General features: G+C 47.2%; 7 protein-coding genes across 7 annotated transcripts; 4 read left to right on the forward strand and 3 right to left on the reverse strand.

The window, feature by feature from the left end:
* Nucleotides 1-746: 746 nt before the first annotated feature.
* On the forward strand, nt 747-2,058 carry BDV38DRAFT_291767 (spherulation-specific family 4 protein; the record flags this gene model as incomplete). The annotated part of the gene is made up of 3 exons (XM_032061825.1): nt 747-1,039; nt 1,109-1,466; nt 1,530-2,058. The coding sequence occupies 3 exons, from the start codon at nt 747-749 to the stop codon at nt 1,836-1,838; spliced, it is 960 nt and encodes a 319-aa protein (XP_031915116.1). The 3' UTR covers nt 1,839-2,058.
* A 917-nt stretch (nt 2,059-2,975) lies between these two features.
* Nucleotides 2,976-4,404, forward strand: BDV38DRAFT_291769 (putative MFS monocarboxylate transporter; the record flags this gene model as incomplete). Its single annotated transcript, XM_032061826.1, has 5 exons — nt 2,976-3,080; nt 3,246-3,294; nt 3,345-3,531; nt 3,561-3,589; nt 3,647-4,404. 5 exons carry the CDS (start codon nt 2,976-2,978, stop codon nt 4,348-4,350), a joined length of 1,074 nt encoding a protein of 357 aa, XP_031915117.1. The 3' UTR covers nt 4,351-4,404.
* Nucleotides 4,405-5,162: 758 nt separating this feature from the next.
* On the reverse strand, nt 5,163-6,520 carry BDV38DRAFT_270237 (zinc-dependent alcohol dehydrogenase family protein; the record flags this gene model as incomplete). Its single annotated transcript, XM_032057114.1, has 4 exons — nt 5,163-5,251; nt 5,320-5,415; nt 5,506-6,376; nt 6,461-6,520. 4 exons carry the CDS (start codon nt 6,518-6,520, stop codon nt 5,163-5,165), a joined length of 1,116 nt encoding a protein of 371 aa, XP_031915118.1.
* Nucleotides 6,521-7,609: 1,089 nt separating this feature from the next.
* BDV38DRAFT_58304 (DUF4267 domain-containing protein) lies at nt 7,610-8,233 on the forward strand. Its single transcript, XM_032063586.1, has 2 exons — nt 7,610-7,655; nt 7,706-8,233. Exon 2 carries the CDS (start codon nt 7,728-7,730, stop codon nt 8,121-8,123), a length of 396 nt encoding a protein of 131 aa, XP_031915119.1. The 5' UTR covers nt 7,610-7,655; nt 7,706-7,727; the 3' UTR covers nt 8,124-8,233.
* A 2,934-nt stretch (nt 8,234-11,167) lies between these two features.
* BDV38DRAFT_58309 (BTB/POZ domain-containing protein) lies at nt 11,168-12,809 on the forward strand. The gene is made up of 2 exons (XM_032063587.1): nt 11,168-11,957; nt 12,023-12,809. The coding sequence occupies exons 1-2, from the start codon at nt 11,366-11,368 to the stop codon at nt 12,520-12,522; spliced, it is 1,092 nt and encodes a 363-aa protein (XP_031915120.1). The 5' UTR covers nt 11,168-11,365; the 3' UTR covers nt 12,523-12,809.
* A 691-nt stretch (nt 12,810-13,500) lies between these two features.
* Nucleotides 13,501-14,401, reverse strand: BDV38DRAFT_243522 (uncharacterized protein). Its single transcript, XM_032054232.1, has 3 exons — nt 13,957-14,401; nt 13,817-13,884; nt 13,501-13,757 (listed from the first exon to the last, which is right to left on the reverse strand). The coding sequence occupies exons 1-3, from the start codon at nt 14,145-14,147 to the stop codon at nt 13,699-13,701; spliced, it is 318 nt and encodes a 105-aa protein (XP_031915121.1). The 5' UTR covers nt 14,148-14,401; the 3' UTR covers nt 13,501-13,698.
* Nucleotides 14,402-16,283: 1,882 nt separating this feature from the next.
* BDV38DRAFT_243523 (uncharacterized protein) lies at nt 16,284-16,579 on the reverse strand. Its single transcript, XM_032054233.1, has one exon. The coding sequence runs from the start codon at nt 16,559-16,561 to the stop codon at nt 16,316-16,318; it is 246 nt and encodes an 81-aa protein (XP_031915122.1). The 5' UTR covers nt 16,562-16,579; the 3' UTR covers nt 16,284-16,315.
* Nucleotides 16,580-17,320: the final 741 nt, after the last annotated feature.

Here is a 17,320-nt window from a genome sequence, read left to right on the forward strand (position 1 = left end):
TAGGGCTTCTTGATTCTTTGTCGCTGTCTAATTGTGATCATCCAAAGAACAATGAATAATGAAACCCACAAGGAGGGGCTGTGAACAGCTATTTTCAGGTTATCTTTTCATCTATGATAATGGATGGTATTCAATTGTGACATGTGGTGTGCAATCTATCCCGCTACAAGCACTACCCATCCAGCAAATCTCTGTATCCAAGTGAATGCTCAGATGAGATTCTGATGTGATCTTGATGTGGAATAGTGATCTTTCTAATGCATTCCACATTACTCGGCCACACTTAGATCTGTATTCAGCATGAGTCAAAATATTGCATTCACTGTCATGAGAACTGATGCAGAGTAACCTGGTTGGTTTGCGTACCTGCCACGTGTATTACATGTCAGACGGAAAGGAGATTGAATTTCAACTTACCCCAGTTGCATCTTGGATTGGGCTTGTTTAGGCGTTCTAGAACAGGGGCCTGGTATGTGGAGACCATAGCATATTATATCCCCTTTCGGCATCGAGCAGGGACCGAGGAATGTAAGTCATCTTATTGAATATATAGACAGCAAGTGAATCATTACATTCTTCGAATTTGGATTTACTAGCTTCTGGAAAGCTGTGAAATTCCTAGTATTTATAAGCCCTTCATTCGTTCTTTCATTCATCCTCTGCAAACATTCCTTCAGTCCCTATATTGCATGCCCTAGTCATTCCCTCTACTTTCCTCCTTTCATTCTGGCATCCATTCTAGCATCATGCTGTCTGTGAATATGCTTCGTGTTCTGAGTTATCTGCTTCTGTTGTTCCAGGTTGCACACACAGCAATCATCCCCATTCGCCAGTATAGCTCCGAAGACCAGGATGATTCAACCAACCGTGTTACCGGCTCTCAGACCGGCGAGCCTAGCCTTACACTAATGGGACCCTCAGCTTTGGCAACATCCACGACATCCCTGCAGCCAGGAGGTGATTTCGCTGGAAATACAGAAATTATCATTCCTTACTATGTCTACCCAGCAGAAGGGGCCTGGACGCCTCTGGAGCAACTGTACGTCTTCCACCACTCGCTCCACAAGTTATGACGAGCTAGAACAGATATACTGACCACATTTCAAAGTATCGCTAACAACCCCAATGTGAAATTCACTATCATCATTAATCCCAGCAGCGGTCCCGGCGGGGATACACTGCCAGATACCAACTGGCGCAAGGTAATCCCCAAGCTGACGGGACACTCTAACGTTGCCGTCATCGGTTACGTCTCCACATGTTACGGAGGCCGACCCATATCCGCTGTTCAGAACGATATTGCCACCTACGCCAACTGGCCGACTGTAAGCGGCGATGCCTCTTTCGCAGTTCACGGTATCTTCCTTGACGAAGCTGCCGCCGAGCCTGATGACAAGAAAGTGACATTTTACAAGCAAATCACTTCTCTAATCAAGGAGAACAAGGGCTTCGGCCCACAAAACAATGTGAGTACCCGTACCCTACCCTGTCGAGCCTCACCTGTAGTCGAAGACTAACTAAACTTCCAGGTGGTCATGAACCCCGGAACAATCCCCGACAGCGCCTACCTCGACATCCCCGACTCGACGGTCATTTTCGAGTCCCCGCACAGCAAGTTCCAAGAGGCGCTTGCAGGACATGACTTCGACCGCGTCAAGAACATGGACAAGGCTCGTCTATCATCCATGGTCACCTCTGTCCCGACGGGGACCGATCTGGCGGGCCTGGTCGCGCAACTCCGCGAAATTACCGGCCATATTTACCTCAGCAACTCGGCTAGTTACCTTGAGTATTCTCAGGCCTTGGAAGAGGCAGCGCGCATTATTGGTTCCAGCTGAATGTGGGGATCTCTGTACCGAACTTGGAATTTATCTGGTCCTGTTGATGGGTGGTCTTGTTTGTTGACAGATATGTGACTCTGTGCGGGACACAATGTGGGCCACTGACTTTTGTGTGGAAATCTATGTCTATTGTAGAGCAATAGATCTTGGTTTCGTTCTTTTTCTGTGGTTTCACGCCCTAAGTTAATGGCTATATTTGCCCGTGCAGGGAGTAGACCGTAGTTACGTGGCAGATGGACAGAGGTGCCCTACTAACAATATTAACTTAAGTAAATAGTTTGAGACGCCAAGGTGGCACAAGTTCGTATATGTAGGGTGTCACATGGGCGTATATTGGCCGAGATGAAGTCTGGCTTCGATGAGCGCACCAATAATTAAAGGGTATCGGGGATAAGGTGAGTTCGTCCCTGACGCGCCAAGAGACGCTGCCGCTCTCCTAAAGAAATACCGGCATGGATAGGGTCCTCGATAATTGGTCTTATCAAGTATGTCTACTGGATTATGCCTTTGTATGATTTTTCTCTTGCTTCGTCCACTTTTCTTCCGTGGAACAAAACATTGACAACCAAAGGAAGTGAAGGAAATGAACGGAAAGGAATTCCCGCTGGTTGTCTCAGTATAATCTTATTTGAGGGTTCCAACAAAGGAGATCTGTATCACTCAGCCATCGAGGGTCAAAGCCAACAGTTAACACTCTGGCAATTTTCAGATGTGACAGACCCTGCGTTCCTGAAACCACGTCGACAAAGAGACGCTGATCTGTAAGTATATTAGACACTAACAAACCCCGTGCACCACAGCTTGGACTTGTCACGATATAGATAATGTGAGGTGCATTGTTAGGGCAAAGGGCATCACTTGACTGTCGGCTTAAATTACTGTGTCCTAAAATCAGTGGATAAAATCTGCAGAAATACCAATCACTATTATTCCTACCATTACCTGGGTGGACCCATACCGAATAATCTAATAAAATGGCCTTGATAAGAGGTTCCGTGGATCCATCCACTCTCGCCCAGGAGCTCTAGCTTCGCGCCCTGCCGATAACATGCCCGCGAACAGCCGAACACTCATTCTAAAGATCGAGATCTGGCAACCTTAGTGGACTACATCTGAGTCGCTCAAAGCTATACAATGCGTCGGTTTCCTCAACATGAAAATGTTGGACTTGCCAGCGATCTTGAAGTGAGGTGTGCTGTGAATGAACGTTTAGTGGACAATCTCGACGAAAGCCGAGCAGTGTCGGCATTCCTGGATGGCGGACGGGAGGCATGAATATGTCTATTGGGATCCTTTCTGATGATGTTTCTCTCTTTTGGTTTTGAAGCAGCTGGTAAAGAGAAGTCTGACCTGTTCGTTGAATTATGAACTAAACATCAACACAATGTAGTTGGATCGATTCAGGACTATATCAGCACTCATCAACTTTCCGAATATAGCGTCGGTGATGTCGGTTGCACCACCGCCGTGCTGGTCTCCTGACCCTATTTCTGGGTGTTCAAGTCGGCCCGCTATTCGATCGCTACGAACCTAGAATTCTCTTGGTCTGCGGGTCGCTTGGCAGCTTTACATCTTATATCCTGCTAGCACAATGCTCTGAGTATTGGCATTTCATGCTATGTCTTGGGGTCCTTGGTGGCGTATCTGCCGCAATTATCACTACCGTATCGATCGCAGTTCTGAGCCACTGGTTCTATCGTCGCGAGCCCTTGCATCCAGCATCTGCATGGGCGGATCGTCGGCCGGCGGTGCCATTGTTCCATTACTCCTACGAACCCTGTTTGCCAAGTACGGCTGGACTTGAGCGATCCGAGCGATCGCATTTATAGCACTGGGGTGCTACACGTTCGGCTTCGCACTCGTCAAAGGCCGGCTGCCCGCCAGTACCCAGAGCCGAACGACGATCGACCCACGCGCGTTCAAATCGCCCGGTTTATGTTTCCAGGCTGTCGGCGTTTTCTCCTTCGAGTCCATCTTCTTCCGCTGTGCCGCACTCCTCCCGATATATATCTGTTACGCGGGGCTCTCGCTCGACGCCCAGTTCTATTCCCTCACGGTCCTGAACGCCATGAGCTTCCTCGGGAGAGTCCTCCCCGGCTTCGCTGCCGACCTCGTCGGTCGATTCAATATGCTCCTGTCATTGGTCATCATGACCCTCATTGCGATGGCTGCCGTGTGGTTACCGTTCCGGTCTCGCGACGACGCCACACTGTACGCGGTGGTGGCTATCTTCGGGTTCGGTTCGGGCGGGTGGCTCTCGCTGGCGCCGGTGTGTACAGGCCAGCTATGCAAGAGGGAAGAATACGGGCGATTCTACGGAACTATCTATTGTGTTGCTGCGTTCGGGGTCTTGCTTGCTGTTCCGGCTGGGGGAGAATTAATCCAGTCGACTACGCCGCAGGTGCTTGTGGGGGTTTATTCGGCGGTTTTGTTGACGGGACTGGTGAGCATTGCGTTATCCCGATGGGCTCTTCTGGATTGGAAGTGGAGATGGAACGTTAAAGTGTAGGTGGGCTGGATTGATGGATTGGTAGATTATCCTGGTATGGTTGCGTATCACTTATCGTCTTATATGAGCGCTACGAAGGCCATATCATGGAGCTGACAGAGTCCGCCTCTGTTAACAAAGCTGCTTAAACATGGTTAGAATAAATCATTACTTTTTTAGAAAGGCTTCAAAACATGGGGTACGAACACTATACGGTGACTCAAACTTAGCCAATTAATACTAGCGTAGATGTTGAATCCAAAGGCGTCAACTATTTGGTACACACTACATAGAAACATGACTGCTGGGCCTCCATGCTGCAAGAGACGACTCGCACAATTCAGATCACGATGACTGCTTACCTGATTCTCTCCGTTGGCACTCCAGGCATGTAGATCGAATCCTCCTCGATGCTAGGGTGGGATTGGGTTTTAGGCAGCAGAGGACTCAGACGGTACTATCTTATTTGAGACAGCGAAAAACAAAAGACGCTGACATAGAAGAGCTTATGAAAGACATTAAAGGGCTTACTGGATATCTGGAGGATAGACCTAGGTACCTGTGAGACGTTTCATCTGCAGTAAGATTCCCTGTGAACTACCATTGCAGTACGGTCAGTACTGCAAATTAAGGAATGGGGAAGGGTCTACTATTTCTACCGGTGAATATAGTAATTATATTGTAGCTGAAAACTGTTCAGCTTGGATAGATGTTGCACCCGTGGCTAAACATTGTGTACTTGTCCTAGGCTAATCGGTCCTCCCTAGATGACCAGTGCTTGAGTCAAACTGGTCATGGCGACTACTGGCTGATTCACAAGATTCGAATTGGAACTAGAAGTCAATTGCAACCTTCAAAGCACCTTCCTGGGACGCCATTTGGAAGCTACGATATGCCTTATGGACCTCTGAAAAGGGATAATCTATAGCCGAGTTTAGATGTATAAAGCAAAACCTGCCGATGTGAGAGGAAACGAAATAGACCACTTACGGTGAGTGAATAGATTAGAAGGTTTTATATGGCCCGATTGATACAGTCGAAGGAGGGTTGGGATACTGACGGCGTTTAGCAACTGCATCTTGATGCCTACAGAGCGTACAGTTAGTGTTTTGACTACGGATGGCCGGTTTCTTAGGCAACATAATGATTGAGTATGGCCTGGAAATGAAGACTTACTGATATTGCGATCCCATAGTTTATGCAGGTCCAAATTCACGGGGTGCCCATGAACACCCACATTAGCTATGGAACCTCCTGGCGCGACTAGCTTTTGACACATTTCAAAGGTTTTCGGGATCCCAACAGCTTCAATAACACAGTCAAAACCCTGCCCTTCCGTGAGTGCATTCAGCGCTTCTATCGCATCCGGGTTTCCTGGGTTAACGGCATGATCCGCACCGAGTTTCTTTGCATGTTCCAAGCGGGTATCGTCCAAGTCAATCATCACGATTTGAGAAGGTGTGTATAACCTAGCAGTCAGCATAACAGCTAAGCCCACGGGTCCGGCCCCAATGATTGCAACTGTGCTGGCCGGTTGTACATGAGCGCTAACGGTTCCGCATTCCAAACCCGTGGGAAGTGCATCCGAGATAGCAGCACAGGCTCTTAGGTCAAGACCATGGGGAATCTTATACAAAGAAGACGTGGCGTGTGGGATGCGGACATATTCTGCCTGCGTTCCATCGACCTTATTACCCAGCTGCCAGCCACCAGTTAGACAATGAGCTTCCAACCCCTTTCGACAGGATGCGCAAACTTTGCACGCGGTGATTGCGGCAATCACGACATTGTCGCCAACCGAAAGCCCATCAATAGCGGATCCGACGGATACAACCATACCTACACCTTCATGGCCCAGAACTCGATCGTATGGAATTGCTGGCACGTCGCCTTTCAGAATGTGTAGGTCGGTACCGCAGATAGTGCTGTGGAGCATCTTCACAATTGCATCTGTGGGGGCTTGTATGACTGGCATGGGTCGATCGAGTACGTCGAGCTTGTTTGGTCCTGTATACACTAGAGCCCTCATCGTCGGTCTGTTGTCGAGCTTTTTGCTTGTCAGCTACGTTCATGTCCAGAATGTAGGTGATACTGGGAATATGTCGGAGATGCTCCGATAGAAGAATCTCACCCCAGTCTGGCTGCTGCCGGTGGTGGCATTGGCATTCGGAGAAGCGACACCTGCGGACATGTTGAAACGAGTATAATCTTTAACCGTTATCAGTATTCTGTGACTGTGTCAGTATACGATGTAGTGATGGCGTGTCGTGAAGTGCAGGACACTATATCCTGTAGAAATATATTTATATGGCCTAGGCGGTGCGGGGTAGAAGGAAAAGAGGGGAAGACACGTTTGAAAGGACCAACATAGGCCAGCGATAGCCAGGGTTAGACCCATCAGTATGTTGTGTATCAAACAAGAACAAAAAAGAAACGTTAGCCGGGGCTCATGCGATCCTTACTGCGGGGCTGAGGATATACGGATCGGAGAGCTCACCGTCAATTTGAAGGGAGGACATAGTGTAGGAGTACACCTTCAATTATCCAACGTTGAATTATATAAAATGCTGACTGCCTGACACGTTAAGAGGCCAGATACGTATTTTGGAAACCTGGGTTGGCTACAAGGTATCAATCGCAACCAAAGCTCCTGGTAAAATAGTAGGACTATATGATCCAAGTCAGTCTGAAATGGAAACAATGAACTATTAATTAGAAAGCATCTCCTGTATAAAGGCATTCAGAGCTAGAATAACCACATTCTGTGAGTAAAATCAGCAATGCCAATAGCCTATCTGCGTTTTTCTGGCATCAAGCCCTAATCCTTGCTCCTTGCGGTACAAAGGCAGCCATTGCTATCCCCGTTTTTCGAATTTTTGGAATGTGCTTTTAGAAGGTCTAGTCAGTTTATCTCAGAAGGATCGTTCTGACATCGCCGAGACTCATATCACCTTGGTCTTTTGCAGCCTCGCCTGTTGCAGTCGCTAGTGTGGTCTTGCCTTTAGATATTTAGTTCTAGACAAGAATCGTGTAGTTTGTCATTATGTTACTTTATGCTTATATAGAAAGTGTGTGTGTGTATGTGTCACACACTAAGAATAATAAGATAGCGCCAAGGGGCTCGAAGAGAAGATATGGATTATACATAGCATGGAGAAACGTCTTAGTCGAGGGTTGGTGGGGAATAGGCTGACAACTAGGCAACAAGGCACGGCCAAGAGATGATATATAACATCCCTTCCCACTCCACGTCCAGACCATTATCATTGCATCTTCCAACATCCTGACTCAGCATAAAACACAGAAATATAAAGAAGAAATTCTCTGTATGTCCGTCTCGATCTCGACAACCAATAAAACTGACCAGCAACCACAGCCCAGGAACCAATAACACAAAAATGCCAGCCTCGGATTCCTCCGTGCTTCGCCTCGTGGCCAGTGCCTTCGCCGCCATCCCCATCGGATTCGGAATCAATGCCTTTATACGTCCCGATCATGCGTTGAGCTTCTTCGAGTTCGAGGTACCGACTTCACCGGCGGAGAGGGATTTGGTGAACAGCCTGATGGTGGTCTACGGCGCGAGAGATGTTTTCATGGGCGTGGCCTTGTTCTCCGCTCTTTTTTTCGGCCACCCAAAGTCTGTCGGCTGGATCATGATTGCGACCAGCGCGGTAGCATATGTCGACGGGTTTGTCTGTTGGACACATGGGAGGGGGGAGTGGAATCATTGGGGGTACGCGCCTGTTTTGACGGTGATAGGGACGCTATTTTTGGGTCTTTTCGATAGGAGGTAGATGCTGATAATACCGGTATGGAGGGAATTTCAATCGACCTGAGATAAAATATGACTGTGATATCTAACATTCGTTGAACTAGCGAACATCTCCCCTCACACCGTTTCAGCACCCGGTTGAACATGGACGTCGCGGAAGTAAACAATATGGAGATAGCCTTGACCAACCAATACCACCCCCCTGGCGGGCACGGGTGCGGATCGTCTTGATCTTCTACTCCATGTCGGCAACAAACTGCGAATTGTGTTTAGCCTCCTTATGCCACCCCGGTCAGTTCGACATTCAGATTTTGAAGTGGATTTTAACTCTCCAATTCACAGGGCTAGAGTTTATTGGGCGTATTAGCGGAGGGCATACGTATCCTATTGTGTGCTTCATTTGGACTCAATGGGGATCTGTCCAAGTAGCAAGCTCGGGAAGTAACGTCCTGTCTTGCATAATATCCTTTCTAGCAATCAAGACTGGGCTTCATTTCTATCGGTAAAGGTCATCAATAGAGCAGACTTTAAGCTTTATCAAATCATGCTGCAAGAGCCGTCAGTAATCCGGGTAGCGCCCATAGAACCGCATTTCCCTAGAAATGATTGTTGGCATTACCCTTTTCGTATGAGGGTTTAAGACCTGTGAAATGGACTTGCAGCCATAGCGTCTGACAAGAGACTCGGCGAACAAGCCTATATTAGGATGATAGAGGAAGGGACAAGATGTAAGCTCTCCCACCAACTCATCGAGCTGCTCTTCTAACGCAGCGGATTGCCACTTCACAGGGTAAACACTCAGGTATCGTATTGTATTCCTAGCATTGCAGACAGTGGCTAGCAGGGACAGTGGAGAGGCAACTGTGTTGCCAGACATACCGTTGAGTCTGATGCGCTCCAACGGGGCGTTAGGGAGAATGATACTAGTAGGCCCATCGACGAAGGTTGCGCAGTTGATCCACTCTACTGCTCACACAGTCTCTCAGTATTGCAAGATGTTTCTTATCTCCACACCGTTGGAGCGACCTCGACATCCGATAATTTTGAGATACCGGAGACCAGCGATAATAGGGACCATTGCAGGCTGGCAGAAATCGTGCAGCATTGAATCGCCGATGTTGTAAAGATCCAGTGCTTTCGAGGTTCGGTCGCGTATCGCCCTGAAGGGCGTTCGCAATCGTACCCGCCAGTTCTTCCTCTTCTTCTTCCTCAGTCAGTTCAGACAATGCCATGTGATTGGGACCGGAAATTTGCATGAACCGCATGAAGCGACTGGCTCCAGACCGGGAAAGCTCTAGGAATGCCTTAATATAATCTCGCCTATCGGACTTGGTATAGTCTGCATATTCTAGTCTTATGTAGAAGTCCCGAAAGAGATCACGCAATACGCTATAATAATATAGTCTGCTAACTAGTCGTAGGCTTTTGAGTACCCCACTTGATCCACGTTCATGCCCAACAAACATGACGATCTAAACCCCCATATTCGCCTTAATAACGTCCGATGGTATGTAGACCATACCTGGTCAATAGCCTCCTGCGGAAGACACACTATAGTCGGCTTATTGTGAGTTATATTGACTGGCAGAGTGCAGTAAACAGAAGAAGAGGTTAGACTACAAATAGTAGAGAATCCTTAGACTTATGAGCGAGAATCGTTGCATTATTCTTGTGTCAGTCAAGGTAACAATCAGCCTGTGAAGGGCCACGGGACGAGACACCAGTGGTAGAGTTGTCTATTCACTGGCCGCCAATAACTACGTCAAAAGGCTGCAAGGGCGACGGTATATCCGAGTCGGGAGCAAGGATAATGCTGTCTTGCTCGCACAAAGACAGTATCGGTATCAAACACCGTTCATAGGATATCATCTGACTTAAGATGGTGATAGCAAATGCACGCAGAATGATTCGAGAGTCACACCAGGGAATGAATCGATGTCAATGATATAGCCGTGACTAGATAGCCAACATGTTAGTGTGATATCGGTTATGTCTGTATACCCACCACTGTTTTGCTAGAGTTTCACCTTCTTATCTTTCGTCCTGCTCCTTTCATACCACGAGTATGGGCTTGAGACTTTTGGTAATTTTGGATAGTCCAGTATGGCCATCTAGCCTGAAATCCTGTTGCACCGCTGGTCCAAACCCCTCATGCTCAACTCTCAAGGAACCTGAGATACGCCTATTTGAGATATGCTATATTGTTCGGTTGTGCTCATGTGGAGGTGAATCAAGGCCTTGTGACCCCTTGACATATACAAACATCGGGATCGACCCTGAAAATACAGGACTAGATGACATTTACATATTCAGATATCTCTAGTGATCTGAGGTAGGCAGTATCACCTTCGGGGGACCAAAGATATACTCCAAGATATTGTAAGAGGGAGCAAAATCTCACCGGTTGTCGCTGAAATCCTCCTTTCTTTCACACCTAAATGAGTGCCCGTTCCCTACTGGAGCCATCTGATTTCCTCAGTTATCCTTCCAACAATGAGAGAAAGATTCAACATCAGGCCTCAGTCCAAGTCTCGCTTTGGGGCTGCCACGCTTCGAAAGCCATCCTCACCATCATTAGACCGGAACAGTCGACAAGGGGTGGAAGAAATAAAGAGTTGTGAGTTGATTCTCAAGACCCAAAGAACGATGGAGATGTCGCTGGCCAAGATACATTATAGTTAGTAAGCTCTGTTGGAAACGAAACGACTCGACTAGAAGTGATAACTTCTCACCGAGCCGGCCGAATGAGGATCCAACAACGGAGAAGGGCTGGATGATTGAATGATATTCACTGCCAAACCCAACCACAAGCCCTCTTTGTTCTCCTTTCTTTCTTCTCTCTCTTTCTCTTCTCCGATCTCCTCTCATCCTATTCAAACTAGCATCGGCCCTTTCGTCTCGTTCCTTACAGATATCTCTTTTGACGTGTTGACCCGTCTCACATAAGTGACCAGAACGAAGCTCAACGAGTTCTTCAGTGACGCGTCAGGAGCTCGACTGAGATTGTACAACGACTTTCTCGTGAACCATTACCTGTATGGACAGTGTGAGAGTGTCGAGCTTATTATACTCGCTTTCACAACACAAACGTCTCTTCGAACATTGAGAGAGAGACTTCACCTCCGACAGGATTGTCGTTTGAAAGTCTCCGCAGAACTACAATAATCCTACCTACGACTAGTCGAATCGTCGAGGTGAGTGATGGAAGGTTGACAAGTTTACTCTTTTGCTAATAGTCTGTCATTTTAAAGGCGTTCATCGACAATGTCATCCCCACTCAACCACGGATGGATTCCGCAGGATACAATCACGATCACCCCCCAAAGTGACCTCACGATTCAGATTGACCAGTACTCGCGACAAGACGGAGAGAAAGTGCTCGAGAGAACGGCTCTGATGCACGTGAAAAGGGACGTCTTGGTAAACTCAAGCAGGTACTTCCAGACCATGATGGGAGGCAGGTGGGCTGAGTCCAAGGGCGACAGTATTGTCTTGGAAGATGACACCGTGAGAAGTATGGAGATATGGCTTCGATCTTATCACTGCACGTTAGATGCGATTCTATTAGACGATATCTCCGTCGCGGACATATGGCATGTCATACTCGCCAGCGACAAGTACCAATTTGACCGAGATGAGTTGCAGGAGTGGTTCATCAGATGGTTCCGCAATGCGACAGCTGGGGGATTACATCACGATAGCCTTGCCAACAAGTTGATGCTCCCTTGCTACGCCTTTGACTACGCACAAGGTTTCCAGGTCCTCACAAGGAGCCTTGCTTATGAAGAGAAGGGTCACATCATGGAGATTAACCCGATCGAGAACGTCCGATTGCATCTACCGCCGAGGATTATCCGTAAGCTGCCCTCTCAAGACACGTACAACCGCAGGTATATGCTAACAAGCTTGGCGCCCCTAAAGAACAGGTGAATGCCGCCAAGGGACGGCTCCGAAATGTCCTTAACCGGGAGTTATTTGCGAAGATCAACTCACTGATTGAGAATGCTTCTTGTGGCTGTAAGGATGAAACCGTTTTCAATTACCTGAGGGAACTGGGCAGAATCAAGGTTCAGCCAATGGAGGAGGGGTCGTTTTCCCGCGTCAGTATCCAATGCTATCTCACTCGACTACGATTCTTCGATCATGAGCGAATGCTCCGAGGGATATCCAAACGACGCTGTTTTGATTGCAATTTCAATTGGATGGTGGGAGTTGAAAAGGCGATCAAAGTGACGGCCAAGTATTTCGATGGACTGTGTCTGGACTGTATGAAAACAACTGTCAAGGCTGATAAGGAGTACTGGGACCACATTAACTTCTCCGAGCGATACGACGCCGGTTGCCGCATCACTCATGGGGAGCCCACGCATTACTTCAGTCTCATGGCGCGCCGTGATAAGAGAGGCCTAGTTGCGGATTAGCATGAGCGCTAACCGCGATAATTACTAGGACGCTTCATGTTGAATGGCCAGGGATCGATGGTTGCTGGTGTGCCAAGTCTGAAACCATGGAGACTATCGCTATTACATTGAGCCATGTTTAAGCTCCATATGAGGAAATTCTGCAGACCATCGATATTCCAGCGCGATAATCCATACTATCGCTGTTTCTGCTTATGTCTTACGCATCCTCTATATCGAGCTTCAAACATCAAGATGGTATTCAGCGCTGTAGACCAGCTTAGGGAGAGTGTCGAGACCGCCGTCGATTACCGTGTGTGGTCCGTCCAAATGTAGTAGACATACTGGCTGCTCTTATTATATTGAGGCGTCCTATATGCTGACAATATATTTGATGGTCTCCTTCGCCTTTTCTGGTTTGACAAGAGAGACAGAGAGAGATACAGAGATACAGAGATACAGAGATACAGAGATACAGAGAGAGAGAGAGAGAGAGAGAGAGAGAGAGAGAGAGAGAGACTGTGTGTGTACTAGGAGATCCGTGTTGCTATGCAATTAACGCAACTTGCTTCTTACCAATCTTTCTATAATACGTACACTCTCTGTTATCGAGTATTAAACTCACTTAGCAAATTCTTAATTCAATATATTCATCATCAACAAGGTGCATCTTTCTACATTCCATTGCTATGGACATACGAAGTGGGGGAAAGAGGGCGCGAAGTTAATCCACCCTACCCAGACGCAAAACAGGAGAGGTATAGAAAAATCATCATTGAGCTAAGATGACTTATTAAGCTATTGCAGACCTCTACTAGAAGTGAGCATGGGCGCTCAAAGGATACATGTACCTGTTCCTTTACAAGAACATCTCATAATCGATGTTATCACTCGAACCAGCCTAGTCATGTGAACTACAATTCCCCACCACTGGTTTGTCTCAATAGGATGCTTCCTGCTATTAGATATATAAGAAGGCATTGCATTAATACATAGCTACATACCCCATAGAAGAATTTAATTTTTCCTAGTTGAATTCCATGGGGAATAGAATAGAGGATTTCCCAAATGAACTCCTTCCTTGAAAATCAAATAGGAACTGAACAAAAACGAAAAGGGGGGTACGGTGACTGTGTGCAGATATTGCAGGACTGAGAGATTTGCCGACAATGCGGTCATCCTGGTTATAAGTGAAATTTAAGAGGGCGGTGGCGCAAAGCCCTGAGCAAAGGACACAACACAATCCGTTACGCCGTCTATAAAAAAGTGAGTCTTCTTGGTTCATGCAGCATATCAGGGTACCTTCCAAGCATACTTATGTTGCATTTCCCGAGCCTTACTTCTGACACAAAGCAGTCATGCGCCTTGTTATAACCCCAGCGTCTTCAGGTACGGTGAGAATTAGCATCATGGTATTGGTAAACGTATGCGGGGGTTTCAACTGGAGAACCTTACTTTCTGCCATTAACCGGTCCACCATCAGGCCAGACACACCCGAAGTCCTGTTTGCTTCCGGTATTGAATTTTCTCTTGATATCGCAGTTATCAGATGGGCAGGAACGGCAATTGCCAGAGCCTGGACCGATGATGTTACAGGTCATAGCAGCGGCTATGCCGGTATAGGTGAGAAAGTTCAAAAGCAACATGGTAATGTCCACTAGAGTCGTTTAGAGAAAATGAGATAGCTGATGTACGTATCCAGTACGGATTAGAAGGAAGAATGGAAGACCATCTCAGACAGGAGGGATGGGGGTATTTATGTGTCAGTGATAGCAAGGGGGAGCCATAGGAGTAAGCTCGCAAATGTTTATGTTTTTGCAGAGGCAAAAGTATGTACACCTGGTGACATTTGATATCTTTGGTACATCTTTGGTAATCAAGGAGCGGCCCTGAATCAAGGCCAATGAAAGGGTATGCAAGGCTTTGTCACACCACTGCGTAGTTGAGCTAGCTCAAGCTATATGATCTAGACCACAGTTTGTACTAGACGGCCTCTTTCCCCTAATATGATACTACTCTGAATGATTCTATATGCGTTTGAAAATAGGTAGGGTTGTCTATATCCCGACAGCGATGATGAGTGTAGCTATTTGGTGTTTTCCCACTACGAAGCATGCTGGGAATATACCATAGGATTGAAATAAATTACGGAAGTTTCTACTCTTGATTTATGCTTCACAAAGGATAAAATCTTCCAAGTATAGCATCCGGTCTGGGTCTCTTAGCATGTTTTTATTGTGTTGCCGTCCTATTTTTTGCAAGCTGACCCTTCTACATCAGTGGGTCGTATCCTGAAGTCGTAGAACTAGTTTATCCTTCATTTCTCGGTAGTCACTCTTGGCTAAACGTCATAGATTGACCCTTCCAAAAAAATACAATGCATTGGCTCGAAAGCCGTGGAAACAGCTTCGTGTAAAAAATAGAATACGAAGCCAAGAACAGAGGGATCCAAGGGAGCGGAAATTAATTATAGACCGCCCAACTCATTACTTTGGTACAGGATGATGCGAAATCTTACTAAATATGTGTGTGATATGGATCAAGAATAATACTCCCACCTTGGAAGGGCTTTGGTGTCGGAATCACCGAAACATTTTTACTCTTCCTTGCAAGGCCGCACGCACTCTCTGGGCTGATTTTGACCGAACACAGAGGCTTACAATCTGTAGAACGATGCGATTGACAAAACACAGAGATGTATCTGTACTCAAAACGTAATAGTGGGAGATAACGCATGAGGCCTTGTATGGTGGAGGTACATGGTTCTTGGTGCTGGTACTTTAGATTATCTGACTTTGCGCGTGGAGCCGGTAAAGTTCAATTTCCAATCCCGATCAGCAGAGCAATGTGTAAATAGTGCTCATTGGCATCGGTTAAAAGTTGCGAATCTAGAACATGAGGAAGTGGCGCACGAATCACGATACAGACTAACTGCTCTCGGTGTCGTAAAGTCTTTCTATGGTATTTTCGTTTGATGAAGCCCTTATCATTTTGAACTCTCAATGATCAGCATCAGGTCAGATTAGGGCGTGCCGCCAAGGCCAATACGCCAGAAATATTATTCAAGTTGGTTGATGGCCGTCGGCTGAGCGATGTTGCACCGGCTGTCCGCGAGGGGGGCAATACATTATTGTCGATGGAGTCCGCTAGATTGATTGGCGAATGTGTACGGCCAAGCTCTAGAGTTGGTTGACTATGTAATGTGGTCAATCTGACAGCGTAAGACTTGACATCCAACTGTACGGTTACTAGTGTGGGGTATTAAAAGTAGGTTCATGAGGACGTGTGGATGGGGAGGGTATTTTTCATTTCACAGGGAGTAGGGTAGATAAAAGTTGTGAAGGAGTCTGTTTGTGGTTGGCTGGAAGGTAAAGAACTATGAGTGACTGTCCTAGCCAGGACCAGGCTATATAATAGAACTAACTAGTTTGGTATGGAGCTTCATTCCGGAACTGGATTTGACTGTGGGGAAGTATGTGCAACTTGAATAGCTGTCTTTTTAAGATCATATCTAGGTAAATATACAGTCAATTTAAAGGATAATAACATTTAAACCCTGTAAAGGAATACTTGGATAAGCTCATTGTCAAGCGACAACCATTTATGAACGACTAGGTGTTCACAACAAACCCGATAAAAACTCAGAACCATCAAGCATGGCACATGCCCTGAGGGCTGGGGCTTCCCTCATAGTTTGTACCAAAACCATTCGTCTCAGCAATCAGATACCCACTGACAAACGGTGAGTCCGCATCAGCCTCATCATAAAGAATAACAGCGTAGCTATCAGCCGGTTCGCTATTATAAGCCCAGCTCATAAAGTTGTAGGAGAGCTCGTAAAGTCCATGCATCCAAGTCTGGTCATACTGACTCTTGTAATTACCGCACACATTATCGTACGAGTACTTAACTCCAGCCATATTGCCAAAGTCCCAGGTATAGGTAGTCCGCTTGGTGGTGCCATCCTGCTCAGGGAAGCGGTACTTACCAACCACGCCATGGGTGACGTTGTTGGCATGCACGTAGATGTGGCCCTCATGTTGCTTGGCGACGGCAGCATTACCCTCCAGCCCGAAATGCGTGAGATTGCCTCCCGTCAGAATAGTGTCGCCCGGGAGATGGGTGCCCAGGAAATCGTAGAAGTTGTCCTCGTTGTCGGCAATGGCGGTCCAGTTCCACATTGGTGGCACGTCGTTCTCATCGCGCGCCCAAAGTGTTTGTCCCTGGTTCGCGATGTACTCAGCTGCCGTGCCTGCCCGTGAGGTCGTCGCCCCGATGGCCACCGCCGCTCCGAGCATGTACGTCAGGGCGTCTGCGGCACACTGAATGTACTTGAGCTTCGTGTCGCCTTCTTTGACGTTGCAATCTTCCACAATGTTTGCGATGTACCCGTTCCCTACGAAGTGCTGGTACGCGTACAACCGAGCCGCGCCATAGTAGACCTGGCTGAAGGTGGTGGCGGCGTAGGCGCTGAACGCGAATACCGCGGGGATAATGAAGGCCTTGGAGATTTTGGACATCATCTGCCTATGTCAGTGGAAAGCAAGCTTTGAATAGGAGGAAATCCTACCTTGAGGGTTCTCTGTTGCTCGTACTGCTGCTGTGTAAGTGTTGGGTGATCACAGGGCTTTTATACCCTTTCCTGCGCTAGTCTTGTTGTTTGTAGGAAAACAAGATTAAATCTCGCAACATCCGATATATCCGGATTCTGGTCCAAGGGAACCCTCATTGAATGGTAGCAAACTCGTTAGTGTAGAATATGAATCCAGTGAGTATGAAAGCATTATCTGCCTTTGGCAAAGAAGAAGTGGGCTCCAAA

Source organism: Aspergillus pseudotamarii (genome assembly GCF_009193445.1).
Source record: "Aspergillus pseudotamarii strain CBS 117625 unplaced genomic scaffold BDV38scaffold_18, whole genome shotgun sequence".
Lineage (NCBI taxonomy): Eukaryota > Fungi > Ascomycota > Eurotiomycetes > Eurotiales > Aspergillaceae > Aspergillus > Aspergillus pseudotamarii.

What these genes read in the sequence shown, in the direction of transcription:
- BDV38DRAFT_58309 (XM_032063587.1), top strand. Translation starts at nt 11,366, where the DNA reads ATGTCATCCCCACTCAACCACGGATGGATTCCGCAGGATACAATCACG. An exon ending in TCTACCGCCGAGGATTATCC is followed by an intron (nt 11,958 to 12,022) that starts GTAAGCTGCCCT and finishes GCGCCCCTAAAG; the next exon opens with AACAGGTGAATGCCGCCAAG.
- BDV38DRAFT_243522 (XM_032054232.1), bottom strand. Translation starts at nt 14,147, where the DNA reads ATGTTGCTTTTGAACTTTCTCACCTATACCGGCATAGCCGCTGCTATG. An exon ending in GGACCGGTTAATGGCAGAAA is followed by an intron (nt 13,885 to 13,956) that starts GTAAGGTTCTCC and finishes CCGTACCTGAAG; the next exon opens with ACGCTGGGGTTATAACAAGG. An exon ending in GCTCGGGAAATGCAACATAA is followed by an intron (nt 13,758 to 13,816) that starts GTATGCTTGGAA and finishes ACTTTTTTATAG; the next exon opens with ACGGCGTAACGGATTGTGTT.
- BDV38DRAFT_243523 (XM_032054233.1), bottom strand. Translation starts at nt 16,561, where the DNA reads ATGCTGCCGTCGCCAAGCAACATGAGGGCCACATCTACGTGCATGCCA.
- BDV38DRAFT_58304 (XM_032063586.1), top strand. Translation starts at nt 7,728, where the DNA reads ATGCCAGCCTCGGATTCCTCCGTGCTTCGCCTCGTGGCCAGTGCCTTC.